We start from the raw sequence: 14,288 nt of genomic DNA, 5'->3' as shown, positions 1-14,288 counted from the left end.
AGAGAGTCCCGTCCAGCCAACACATGACGGCTTTTATTACAAAACGAGACATCCTGTTTCCAAGGAGTTTCATTCAGATTTTCTCGACTTTAGTCCTGCACTGCTGTTTGTTTGTTTGTTTGTTTTTTTTTTTTACCATTTAATTACAATCATTGTGTGCAGTGATTGTGTTATTGTTGTATTTCTCACCATTATAACACCCAATAATGTCCTTCACTTAAGCATTATTGTGTAATGATGCGATTATACAACTATTACCAACAAAATAAAATGTATAATCAAAATGTATGTATACTGTAGGCATTTCGCTGTCAAAATATAAACGTTTTTGCTAGTATTCTCTCCGTTTCAGCCGAAATACATGACACCTGACGTTAGCTAGTCCTTGCCAGCCAGCCAGCTTGGGCTTATCATGTTTTCTAGACTTCTGTCCGTACAGTGGGGGTGGGGGGTGGGGGTGTCAGTGAAAACGTCTTGGCGGTGCACCTAAGAAATTATAAGGCAGGGAAAACCCTGTGAGCTCAGACCTCCACACCCCGACTCTCCACCGTGTTAGATCAATGTCAAACTACTTTCTGTTTCCAATTGTTCCTCTACTCCTCCTAATACTCATTTCTCTTTCTTGCTATTTGTTTTGCGAGGCATCATTTTTCAAACTTTTCACGAGACCGGGGCCAAGCTGTCAGGAGAACCGAGTGAAACTGCATGAACACAAAGGAGAACGTCTTCAGCTGTCTTCAGTTGTTCATGCACAGTGTTATTTGGAATAACACGCCAATATTCTTTTACGATACAATAGTGTTTACTGGTTTTTGTCATGGGACACAATACTCACAAAGTGCTGCAAAGTCCAAGAGCTAAACTGATGAGAACTGTTCTTCTGCTTGGAATATCCCTCCATCAATATCAGACAGACTAAAGGTAGATTTTTTTTTTTTTAATTAAGAAAAACTGACGAGTTTCTTATAGACAGGTGGTGTCTCAAAATGTGTAATTTTTAAAATTTTTTTTGCTTGCTGCATATCTGACAATTTTTTTTTTTTTTTTTTTTTTTTTTTTTTTGCATTTTAGGTTACTATTTTTGTTTCATAAGAGTTATTTGACTAATTTACTGATTCTCTACATTTGGTTGCTATTGATGCAGTGTTATTGTAATTATCGCTTGTCTTTATCGTTGCTGTTTCTTTGCGCGGGAGCCCAGGGGGTTAGCGGCCGCGTTGTGGAAGCTGACAGGGAGTAAAGAATAAAGACTGAATGAAGAGCAGAGCGACTTCCTGATGGCGTGCTGTGCTCTCCTCAGGTCTTGGGTTGAGTCTCAGTGAAGCTGCTGAACGACCGTCCAGGTGACTCTCCTCTGACGCTCTGTGGTGTCTCTTACTTTTTAAGAATGGCCTCTGACCCCCCCTCCTCTCCCGTCCCGTGTGTTGCTCCATGTTATGTAAGTTGTGCTGTTTTGGAGGGGATGAAGCGTGAACTCTCCTTGGTTATCAGCCGCGGCCCTGCGGAGAGGAGGCGGCCCGGGAGCCGTGACATGAGCGCATTGGAATAATACTGCATTGGAAACAATGGGATTATCTCATCCCAGCGGCAGACTTTCACCATGTTTGAAGAAAAAAATGCTTAAAGTGTGATAAAGTTAGCAAGAATGATATTTTACATCCTCGTAGGCCTACACTCAGTGTCCACTTTATCAGGTTCACCTGTACAATCTAATCTAATCTAATCCAGTCCAGCAGTTGTGCCATAAAGTTTCCTCTCCTGCTGCCTATAATGCTCAGCTTGTCTTGTTGTCACGGTAACAGAGGTGTTCATTCACTTCTATGTTTGGCATTGAGCTCATAGTTAGTGCTGCTGTTGGACTGGACTGCACTTTACTGACAGCTGTTTCCACTATTCTGTCCCCCCGCGTCTGTGTAAATAGGCGAGGACAAAAACTAGAAACACATCTCTATATATAAACTTTGTTAAAAGGTAGAAGTGCTGCTGTCAGACTGGACCTGAGAAAAACTGCAAAACTCAAATTAAAGTTGGAGTCTTTACTCTCCCAGGATCTGGTTGGCAGACGGGCTTTCAGACAGAAACACCAAACCAGACACACACAGCGAGACAGGGATCATATCAGATGGAACAGCCTGTAAAAACAGACTGACAGGGAGAGATGAAACGCTGCGGCTGCTGCTCCACACAGTAAAAGCTCGGTGCACAGCGCCATCTGCTGGACACAGCGTGCAACAACCGGACTGCGCTCCACGTGGACCTGCACAACAGCGGACACATCAATAATAAGAACACACACCCACAACTGTTGATACCATCTCTGTGGAGCTGGAAATCGGCTCAGCTGTTGTCTCCTCTGTAGGCCCTATATGCATTATTTTTCTCATATTACAGTTTTTCTCCATTGGTGTGGCTCATTTCTTGAAACAGAAATTCCATTCTCAGAACTTCAAGATCATTTGGCAAAACAGTCTTACAGTTCAGCACAACACCATAGCTCACTTGCAAAAGCTCATATCTCTCCCAAAACAGTTCACTCATGTCAAAACGAAATTCCTTTCTCATATCAATAGTCAGTGCCCCCAAAATGCATCGTCCCTTTGGCATTGTGTAAGCACTGCAAGTCAAAATGTTTAGATGTTTTGTCACTATGGCAGAGGACCATTGAAATATCCCTCATGTCCACCTCTCAGTCTTAGCTCTATACACATATATATATATATATATATATATATATATATTTATATATATATATATGTGTGTGTGTGTGTGTGTGTGTGTGTGTGTGTGTGTGTATATCGGATTTTACGGTATGAGTAGCCTCCAAGGTTTGACATCACACGTTGCACTCATACTGCCAAGGAAATTGTAACCATTACAGTTTTTTTTTAAATCGCTTTACCTCCTCTGTCAGCTCAGAAACCCTGGTATCAAAACAGCTAATACATCGGCCTAATGAGAGGCGCTCTTCCCCAAATAACACATTTTGTTTGCAAAAGGCTCTTACCATGACAAAACATTTCAAACATGCAGCAAAAGCCCATTTTGTCACCGCCCAATACAAATTACAGTCAGGTGAGTAAATCCAGCCACTCACTCACTTCATACTCAACACCAAAATGCAACACACCCTTTACAGTCTGAGCAAGTTCCACTTTACTTTTTTTTGTATTGCAGTCATATTTTTTTTTTTGACAATTTACATAGTTACATATTGTAAAGCAAGTAGCAAAAGCCAATATTTCCCTCAAACAACTCAACTTCTGCCCAAATGAGTAGATTCCTTCAGTCAGCTCTACTGTTCTGTAACATGTTGACAGCAGAATACAAAATACAGCTGTCAGTTTGAACAAGGTTCTCCTGTGAGCTACACATTCAAATGTGAACTTACAGTAAAGAACTGCATCCAAAGTCAGAAAGACTTTGAAGTGAAATTTTACTGTATTGATGGCAAAAACTGAAATACTGTAATTCACATACAGTATTACACAGAAAAACTCAAAGGAGTTGAGAAAAAAAAATACAGAATACAATTTATAGGCCCCTTTTTTGTAGGTGCATCCTGATTGATTGGTGAATGGTGATTGGTGGAAAGGGTAGTGATGCAGGTGCACTAGTGATTTCACAGAGATGCAGCTCATTTCTATCAGCTGTGAGCAGATGTTTTGCTTTTGACTACCATAGTGAAGTCAATGGAGTCAGGGCCATGTAAATGACACATGTGAGAAGTGTTGTGCAAAAGAGCGTGAAAAATGTGTGAATCCAATGAAAAGGTATGAACACATTTGCAAAAGAAAACTTCTGCTGTGGTTTGGAGGTGAAGATGACGACAAAGTGGATCCCAGTTTCATTATACTGAAAAAAAAATTATTGAAAAAAACTGTAAACAACTTATCAAATGTTCTAAGAGATTCATATATGGTATTATTCATGGTATTATGTTCTTGACTAATTTTGACAATTGAACAGACTATTGTGCATGTGATGACTTATACAATGAAATGATGCTGACATGTTTTGGAGAGAACAACCATTAGACTGAGAACCCAACAGTCAGTTTAGATCAACAAGATCTATTCACTTGGAAATTGTGCTAACTGTAGGCTAACTGTACTTAATCATTTGCACAGATGTACTGAGACATTGAGACATGTACTAAGACATTTGCAATTTCATGAAATGAATGAGAAGTTCCAGTATGTTGTGAACAATTGCCAAGTGGTTTGGAGTTTTGTACATGTTATTTTGAGAATGTAGTTTCTGTTTCAAGAAATGACCCAAATCAATTGAGAAAAACTGTAATATTCAGTAAACACCCTCACGTGCCAGCATGCAACTTGCTGCATAATGCCAGTAAATGCTGAGAAATTAAGCTATTCCTTTATTCCACTTGGTGGCGCCACCAACTCGATGCAAAACAACATCCATCTCACTCAGGCTTAAAATAAAACGAAATGAATTAACATGAAATAAAATAACATAAAATAAAAATAAGACAAAACAACCTGTTTTGTCTGTTCTCACTGTGGTGAGGACATTTCACATTTTTTCCTCAAGAGTTTTTCTCGCTTATTTGTATTCCTGCGTTGATCTGTCTGCTTTGTAGGTACATGATAAAATTCGTATTTGTTTTTCCCTGCAGGTCTTGGAGTAAGCAAACACCGCATCGGCTAAAGATGAAATAGGTAAAAGTTTCCGAGTGTGTCTCCCCGCACTTTTAGAGGTTACACATCATTTGGCCTCGATGGATGTCGTAAGAGCTTACGACGGTGCAGGGAGAGCTGGGAGCAGCCCCCTATTAAGTAGCAGATTGTGTGGAGAGTCTTCCCACTTGGAAAGAGGCAGGCCGACGCGTCTGGGAACTCAAGCCACTGAGCTCTCCGACTTTTCCACTGGACCATCTCACTCTCCATCATTTCACAGTCGGGGTGTCTACAACAAAGGCTTTAACCTTTTCCGTTCTTCGAATCAAACCAGAGAATACTGAAAACCTCTTCCGTAGGTCAGTGATGCATGAATAACGCTTTTTTTTTTTTTTTTTTTTTTTTTTTTTGTATTTCTCAGATTATGTCAATTTAATTGATTTTATGGCATGCATAAAGGCATTAAGGCATTAAAACAATATAAAAGCAACACAAGAAAACATGCATAAAAACAATTAATAAAAAGAAGCTAAAAAGAGAAAAAGATAGAACAGAACTCTTAGATAATCTAATTTTAACTTCGTTTTTATCCGGATAACAGCATAAACCTTGGGTCCATTCTTGGCATTGCTGTGCGTAATTACGCACGGCGCATTTGGTGCTCGGTTACTCTAAACTGGAGAGAGCTTCTGTCTGTTCATATTGCCATCTTATCAATAAAGAAATATGAAACTGCATCAGATTTTACAGTGATAGAACAGGCTTTATGCTTGATAGAAGACCTACATTGGAATATCATGCAGTGAGAGTGCGCGCATTTTTTATGGCTCGTTTAAATTAACAGGTTTTCCATGCCATTCAAATTGTCTTTATTGTGAATTACTTGGAGTTCATAATAGGTTCTGATGTCTTTGCCCGAGCAAGCGCATGCTGTTTGTCACCGGATAAGACTCTGCTTAGTTGGGGCGCATTTTTTTGATGCAGCAAGAGGCGCGCAAACCCCGGTTGGTTAATTTAGTGTCAGCTGCGTTTTCTGGAGACTTCTAACGGGCCAGACAGCGTCGAGTGCTTTTTAGATTCATGTGAGGCGGCTGTCTGAAGTCCATGTGCACGTAGTGTCTGTCTGCTGAGGTTTCTCCCAAACCCGGGTCAAGGTGAAGCGCCTGAAGCGGTGAAGCTGCTGAGCTCTCAGCCTAAACTGGCTCTTCCTTTCTCGCAGATTCATTCATGTGCTGCTGAGCCAGGGAGCGAAAATGAAGAGCAGGCTGTCTCTGGCGGCGGCGGCCCTCCTCGCAGCGCTGCTGTCCTCCACTCAGGCCCAGACATCAGGTAAAGCCGCTCTCCTCCTCCTTCTCCTGCTCCTCTTCCTCCTGCACCTCCTCTTACCAAACACTCCTGACATCACCTCCTCTCTCTGATATTAGACTGCTTGAAAATGTTCAGCTGCTGTGAATAAAAAGTCACATCATGTAAAATAATGTGTGTATTTGTGAACTGATTTGTTTCATTCATACTTCTGTGATTTTTCGTGATAACAGGCTGATTTGTCAGAACTTTTCCTTGACCAATTAGTTCCTAGCAATTAAATTTTCTGTCAGATTCCATCAGATGTTGCTATGAGAAAAGGAATCTTGCTGTTCCCTACCGCTAAGCAGGGCAGCTAAGCAGGGCATCCTCTGCTCAGACAGATGTAGTTTGATCTTTCTAACACCAGGAGGCACCTTTGCTCAAAATCTACCCACTGACAAAATCACAAGATCCACAGAGACTGTCCAGTTTAAAAAAACAAAACAAAAACAAAAACACTACAAACAAAAAAAAAAACAATGGAAAATAAAAGAAAAAAAAAAATCAGACGGCAGGTGGCCAAGTTTCCTCCCTATGTCCTTTTCCTGATTGAACAGAACGACAAAACATGAGTTTCACAATACTTTCCAGAGGTTTTAGAGGTTAGGCAGAGAAAATCTGCTACTCTGCACCTCTGGATATTCTCTCAGAGTAAAGACCTCAGAATAAAAAAGTTCTGTAAAAACACATTGGATGATCAGGAGGATTTTTTATGGTTCGCCTATATTAACAGGTTTTACATGCCATTGAATTGTCTTTATCGTATATTACTTGGAGTTCATTTATAGGTTCTGGTATCTTTGCCCGAGTAAGCGCATGATGTCTGTCACCGGGTAAGTCACTGGTTATTTGGGGTGCATTTTTTTGATTCAGTGGGAGGCGCACAAACCCCGGTTGGTTAATTATAAAACCTTTAACATCAGAGCTGGGACGCTGACCGCCTTTTGAGAGGTTGGAGGGGTCGTAACAGGGTAATAACACATTACAGCCTACCGTTTGGAATAGTTTGGCAAGTTGACTTAAAGGTCTGAGCATCTTGGAGAAAAGTGAGAAGACTCCTAACAAGTGGGGCATCTGCTTTAAACAATCAAAGTTTTGGTGAAAAATTATTGAGTGAAAGCGTTTTTTAGAGCAGAGCCTGTGCAATATTCCCACAGAATATCCAAGTAATTATTGGATTGACATTGATAAGTACCATTATTATATTGTAACACCATCTACTGTTTACCTATTGATTACAGTAATTGGTCCATACAGTGTATCTGTGGGGTGTGTCTTTAGGTCTACATGAGTCAGTATGTGGAAGTCAGCCTTCCTGTATGCACGTCTAACCTGCAGCCTCTTGAATAAATGTCAAGTTAATAGCACATCGTCATCCTGGTATTATTGGTACACACTGTACAAAGTAAGACAGCCTCCAGGTTAAAGCTATATCTCTTAAGCCTGAGTGTGTGTGTGTGTGTGTGTGTGTGTGTGTGTGTGTGTGTGTGTGTGTGTGTGTGTGTGTGTGTGTGTGTGTGTGTGTGTGTGTGTGTGTGTCTATTCGAAAAATTAGAACACACTACAAAACAACAACAGAACATATCGCCATAAGTCTTTAAATAATAATGAAATCATTTTTCCAATTTAAATTTCTGCCTGCATCCCTCTGCGGCTCTGTATCCTTAGAAGAAAAGAAGAGGAGAAGCGTGAAAGGGACCGAGGTAATGATGTGATGTGATGAAATAGTTCATTTAAAATGGCATAAACACAAGGTTACTTACAGTTACTTATTTGCGAGCTAACGTTAGCTCATTAGTGGTTATTTATAAGGACAATGTTACTGAGACTTCATTAGCAACTTGTTTCAGAAACAGGTCTAATTTAAGCATTCAGCTGTCAGTTAACGTTGCTCCCATCTTAGAGGAAGTTGGAAAGAAAGACCCAATTGTGTTGGGGGGAATGAGTAATAAGCATTAAGCAACATAATTAATAGGGGTGTATCGGTTTTGGACCGAACCGGAAAACCTCTGTCCAAAGGATTTCGGTTTAGAAACTCATTCCGTTTTCCCGAGCCTCGGTTCACTTTGGCTTCACTGTTAATATCAGTGAGGATAGACATTATCAAACGGCCGCATCACCGTCGAGACAATAATAACGGTGAAGCACACCCTCTCGTGCTTAAAGACCTCATCACTGAAAATATTACTCCGCCTACATCTTACTGCCCGAGTCTGTGTGGTTTCCATGGCAACGACAAACGTTTCCCTGAAACCCGCATCAAAAGCCGCTGTCAGCTTTGTTCTGCATAAAGGACCGTTTGGGTGTCGATTTTAATTTATTTGGCGACCTGAGTTTGGATAAACGGCTGAACGAGGAAGACAAGACAGAAGAGAAAAAGGAGAGATACGCGAGAGAGACGAGTGAAGAGCTGGATCAGCAGGAGAGGTCAGGACATGAAGCCGGTCCGGCCCGGTCACCGTCTTGGGCCGTCAGATGTCTCCAAGCCGAGCTGACAAACACCGGACAGACACTTCAACTGCTGCTGCTCAGCCTCATGAACAGGAGCTAATGTTAGCTTGGAGGGACACAGCCCCAGCTGGAATGAAACGTCTGCCGGTGAGTTTATTAAAAGACAGATGTTTGTTGTGGAGCCGACACTGGAAAGCAGTAGCCTGTATTTAAATATAACTTCATATAAGTTGGTTGTAGATAAAGATCAGCTGTGCTGCTGAGTCGCTGTCACGGCACCTGTTAGCTTAAAAATGACCGGGAAGTCGGCAGAAGTATAACTATCAATCCATGAAAAAAACATTTTTTTTCCCAGCGGATATTCTAGTTACAACATGATTGAGCTAGTAAAGCAGTTTTGTGTGGCTATATTCGGTATTTATTCAGTTTGGGGAAATCACGATGTCCTGAAAACATAATAAGCCCAAGCTGGCTGGCTGACAAGGACTAGTTAACATCAGATCTCCTGCATTTCCACTGAAACGGAGAGAATACCGGCAAAAACTTTAATATTTTGACAGCGAAATGCCCACAATGTGAATACATTTTGATTATACATTTTATTTGTTAGTAATAGTTGTATAATCGCACTATTACATACATTATTACAATAATGCTTAATTCAGACATTTGCTAAGTGTCCTGGAACAGCGACATGACGTGCCCAGTCGACCACATTTCAGCCAAAATGTGTTGCCTAAACTTTATGAAGACGTGAAGGCTAAACTACAAGAGGACTGAAGCAGCGAGTTCACTGCATTAACTACACATGGTTGGACATTATATCACTGACAACTGGGTCATTAAAAACACCGTGTGTGTGAAAGTCACATCTGTCGGAAATACTACAGGCAGCTGTATCAGAGAAGAGCGGTAAGAAAAGTGTTATAGTAATGTTCATGCTCTTTATTGCAATGCAACATTTTGTTAATAAAATCCAGACATGTTTTTTTTAGAAGTTTTCAAAACGTTTCTTCAGTAGTTTTTGAAAACAGAGGTTTGAACCGAACTGTGATTCAAAAACCGAAGTTTGGACCGAACCGTGGGTTGGATGAGTTGGTTATGAGACATCTTTATTTGTACATAAAATTCTTGCCTAGTGCAGTTGTAAATGACCTGCTACCAATCATTATGCAAGAGCAGACATAATGAAAGCCTTTGAATCCGGAACAGGAAAGACTGATCTTTGTAACTTCCTCTTTCCCCCAGGGCAGGAACTGAGTACTCGTGGCAGTGTTTGGGATGTTTGACGGAGGGCAGAGTATGCCCCTGGCAGGAGAGGAGAAGACAACCCTCTCCGATGCTCCTGAACCGCCACCTCTTGATCCTTCGGGTAAAAGCCGATGACACCACCAGCACCACACTGCACTCCACCAGCGGCCTCACTAAGCAGGCCTGCAGACCAGACACACAGACACATCCCGATCCAAGTCATCTGAGAACAGCAGAGGAGTGGTCTGACTATGAAATACCACCCCGATTAGTACCAGAACGTTGAATTATTTGTTGTCAGGTGGAATCAATATCACTGTTGCGTAAGAGCTGCAGACCAAACTGTGTCGCACATGATTATGATTAGTACAAATTACTTTTAGCTGCTTGGCGCGAGTTTCCTCACCTCCCTCATATAACCTACCTATGCAGCTGTTCAGCTTTAAGAAAACACAAATACATGTTGAAAACAAAAATACATCTGGGCCGCCACCCATAAACCTAGTGAAATCTAAACATAAATGATCTGTATGTTTCAGTGAATAAGAAAAGAAAAGAAAACGAAACCAAAGTCAAAACAAATCCCCCAAACTCGTGACACAATGGCCTCCATTTAAGTTAACGACTATCACAAGGCAATCTGATAACTATTGGACTGTTAACTCTGTTAACTCGTTTTTGACTAAGTTAACATTACATTAACAGACACAATTACACGTGTAGCCTACACTGTTCAAAAACACAAGTTAACATAACGAGAGGCACAGAGACAGCTGGCCCTGTCACTGTCACAGAGACGCTTTTACCAGCTGGAGAGGGATGATTCGGCAGGTTGTGATTGGACCAGTGGCAGATGAGAGGCGGGGACCACGGCAGGCAGGAAACGCAGGTGACAGCCCCGGAGGGTGTGGACCAGAGGGGGAATCCTGAGGAATGCTGGGACATCAGTCAATTCACAAAACAAAACAGATTAAAACAAGGAAAACACACCACAATGAACAGAAACTAAGCAATAAAATGAATGTACATAATAAACAATGACTGAATGTAAGGAATAAATAATGAATAATGAGGGGCGGTCACACAGGGACCATAACACTAATGAATGTTAATGTGGCATCAACACAGTTTTCCCCTGCTTGGTTTAAGATTTGAAGGCGGAGTACAGTCTTAAATGGATACACAATTTAACATTTTTTGAAGTAATGCATAAAAGTTGACCTGTGCTTTGTATTATAATCACAAAGACATAAGCAATTCCCAAAGGCAAACAGTGGTAATTTGCAAAAATCACTCTTTGTTGTTTTAAATCAAACTTTTGATGACTTGGAGGGCAACGTCAGCTGTTGGCCTCAGCACAAAACCAACAAAAGGCACAATTACTGCGGGGTTTCTGCAGGACACCGGTGATGTGTACCGCATAGCCAGTCAACATACAGCAGACCGGGGCTGATATTGGCTAAGACCTGTGCTTTTACTCAGATACATGGGATCCAACACAGTCGTCTGCAGTGTATTAGATGCCTTTTAGAGCTGCCTCTGTTTATGACATCTGTTTTTATTAATGAACGTCGGGGGGACAGTATATTGTTTACTGGCGGTAGTATAACTCAAACAGACTGTCATTACAGAATATCATTACTTTTTATCATTATTACCTATCCGAGGGGGACGGCCTCAGTGTCAGCCTCAGAAACAGCCAGGCAGCAACCGCAGGGCTGCCTCGCCTGCGGATTCACAACGAGCACTTGACTTGGAAGAGAAGAAGAAGAAAAAAAAGCCCTGAGGAGAAGGCAGTTAATCCTGCTATTATACGATGTGTTGCGAAAGTAAAACTGTGTAAACTTGAGTTATATAATGTTGTGTAAGATGATGTTGTATAAATGTATTTTCTTTGCCCTTTGTGACACTGATATGATTTTCTCCTGTGTGTCATAACCCACAATCCTCTACACCTTTCACATTTCACCTTTTCACTCCTTCCTGCACACAATCCTCCGTTCCTCTCCTGTTTAAAACTTCATATATTACTAAATGTGTTGCTGCAGTAAGTGGACGCTTCATTTCGTGTGGGTGTCCATGGTGCACCAGGCTTCCCTCTCACTGCCCCCCCACCTCAACTCTTTCAGATGCCCAGTGTAAAACCACAGCCAAGGCCGACATCGTGCTGCTGGTGGACGGCTCGTGGAGCATCGGCCGTCTGAACTTCAAAACCATCCGGGCCTTTATTGGCCGCATGGTCGGCGTCTTCGAAATCGGCCCTGACAGAGTCCAGATCGGTAATATTACCAAATAATACCACTAATATTATTACTGCTACTGTTTATGTAACTAACAATCATGCTAACGCTATAGTACTGACTACTACGAACTCTCCAGCTGTCAACACTAGTACTATTCCTATTACATCTACTGTTTGACCAGTGGTGCTGTTGGATGAATGAACATCATTAAATTGCTGGTTCCTTGTTAATGTGGCTTTTCCTTCAAGTGCAGGATAAATATTTAATTGTTATTATTGTCATGGTAGTTTTGAGTGAAGAGGAAGGCTGGAAATGCTGAGTACGTGCTGTGTTCTCTCTGCAGGTCTGACTCAGTACAGCGGAGACCCCAAAACTGAGTGGCACCTCAACGCCCATGCGACTCGGGATTCCCTGCTGGAGGCCATCGTCAACCTGCCGTACAAAGGAGGAAACACCATGACAGGTGAGCTGATCGGCCTTCACCCCCGATCCACACCTGGTCACACCTGGTCACACAGTCCAGAGTGGCTGTTGATGCTGCAACGGGCTCAACTGGGGTTGTTGATGCCTTGTTATTGCCTGTCATAATAAGTTGACGTAGATAACTTGCAAGTAATTAAGCATTATTGTAATTATGTTAACCCTTAGATGCATAAGTGACTGGTAGCTACACTCCTCCATGAGTGGGTCAAAAATGACCCGTATTAGATTGAATGCATTTTTCAATAATTTAAGCTGATTATTTTCATCCTTTCTGCTGAACCTGATTTAGGTCTGGGCAATATACTGATATTATATCAATATGATATGAGACTCGATATAATCTGGGATTTTGGATATCACAACATGGTGATTGTCTTGTAAACTGATGCAATTTTCTGAACTTAGCAGACTCCTGTAGCTGTTCTATTATTTGCTTTAACTCACTTTATTATGCGCAGATGGCAGCGCTTCCTGACCTGGTTCCTCTGTACTCAGCCAAACAAACATTATGTGTGTGTGTGTGTGTGTGTGTGTGTGTGTGTGTGTGTGTGTGTGTGTGTGTGTGTGTGTGTGTCTGTGTGTGTGTGTGTGTGCGAGTGTGTGTGGGTGTGTGTGTGTGTGTGTGTATCTGTGTGTGTATGTAAGAGAGAATCGTGGGGTGGGGGTTTAGAGGTTGGGGTGGGGAGGGGGGCAGGGGATGTTTTTAACATGTAAAGCACTTTGTGCTACATGTCATGATGAAAAGTGCTCTACAAATAAAGATTGATTGATTGATTGATTGATATAGGTATTACTTATAGATCTCTTATTGTGTAAATATTTTATGAAAGCACCAACTGTCATTTCCACAGTATCATCATAATAACAATATTGAGGTATTCGGTCAAAAATATTGTGATATTTGATTTTGTCCATATTGCCCAGCCCTGGAAACCAACATATTTTGTCTGTAGAACAGTGATTTATAATTTAAAATATTGTCATTTGTGTGAGACATTTTAAAGTACATTTAACTCATGCATCTACGGGTAATAAAAAGTTACAAATTACATTAATGAAAATAAAAAAGTCAATAAAATTTAGAGACTATCAGCAGGCCCACAAAAAGGAAGTCAAGCATTCTCTAAGCTTTGTTTTTACACACACAAAAGTACACACATTCTTAAGTACAAGTACAGATTCTGGCAAAAGCACAAGTACTGCTTCAGCTTCAACTAAAAATAATCGATAATTCCCCACGAATGCTTTAAAACCAAAGAAACGAGCCTGGTTTGAAAATGTAAGGTGTAGAAAGTACAGATGTTTGTGTTAAAATGTAGGGAGTAAAAGATAAAAAATTGTCAGAATAATAAATACAGATAAGTATTTGTACTTTGTTGCTTCCCCAAGACTTTCACTCCGGTGGTCTTTCAAATAAAAGTAACTTTGAATGGCTGAAATCGACTTCTTGTCCAGGTATGGAGATATTATTCATGAAGCTAAATCAAATCTGAGGGGAAACTAGGAGGTATTCAAACTTGATTAGCTGTTGATGGCTGATGACAGATCAGCCCAAGGCTACCACGTAGGCTACTGCCCAGTGAATTCATCTAAAAATAGTAACTTTTTTTGTATTCCCGCGGCCCCCCGATTAGTCGACTTTTGGTCGAAATTTCAGGACTTTAGTCGACCAAGATTTTCTTTGGTTGACTACAGCCCTAGTATACTGTGTATACACTGTTTATTTGTTTATTTGTTTGTTTATTTATTTTATTTTCTTGTTTTAAGTCATGCTGCTCAAATGTGCCTTAAATTCCCCCCCGGGGACAAATAAAGTTTTCTGAATCTGATTAATTATGATATTCAAGTTTCTACTCCTCTTGTATTCACAAAT

General features: G+C 41.0%; 1 protein-coding gene across 1 annotated transcript in view; it reads left to right on the top strand.

The window, feature by feature from the left end:
- The first annotated feature begins 4,833 nt into the window (after positions 1–4,833).
- Positions 4,834–14,288, top strand: part of LOC115355688 (collagen alpha-1(XIV) chain-like) — a 29,984-nt gene continuing 20,529 nt past the window's right edge. Inside the window, exons 1-4 of the mRNA XM_030046538.1 lie at positions 4,834–4,999; positions 5,860–5,969; positions 11,819–11,968; positions 12,276–12,395. Of these exons, the coding sequence (XP_029902398.1) occupies positions 5,894–5,969; positions 11,819–11,968; positions 12,276–12,395 (346 nt within the window). The 5' untranslated portion in view covers positions 4,834–4,999; positions 5,860–5,893. The remainder of the gene's footprint in view (positions 5,000–5,859; positions 5,970–11,818; positions 11,969–12,275; positions 12,396–14,288) is intronic.

The sequence above is a fragment of the Myripristis murdjan genome, chromosome 24 (genome assembly GCF_902150065.1).
Source record: "Myripristis murdjan chromosome 24, fMyrMur1.1, whole genome shotgun sequence".
In the NCBI taxonomy this organism is placed as follows: domain Eukaryota; kingdom Metazoa; phylum Chordata; class Actinopteri; order Holocentriformes; family Holocentridae; genus Myripristis; species Myripristis murdjan.
Note: the sequence above shows the minus strand (reverse complement) of the source record. Positions and strands in the feature narration are given on the sequence as shown.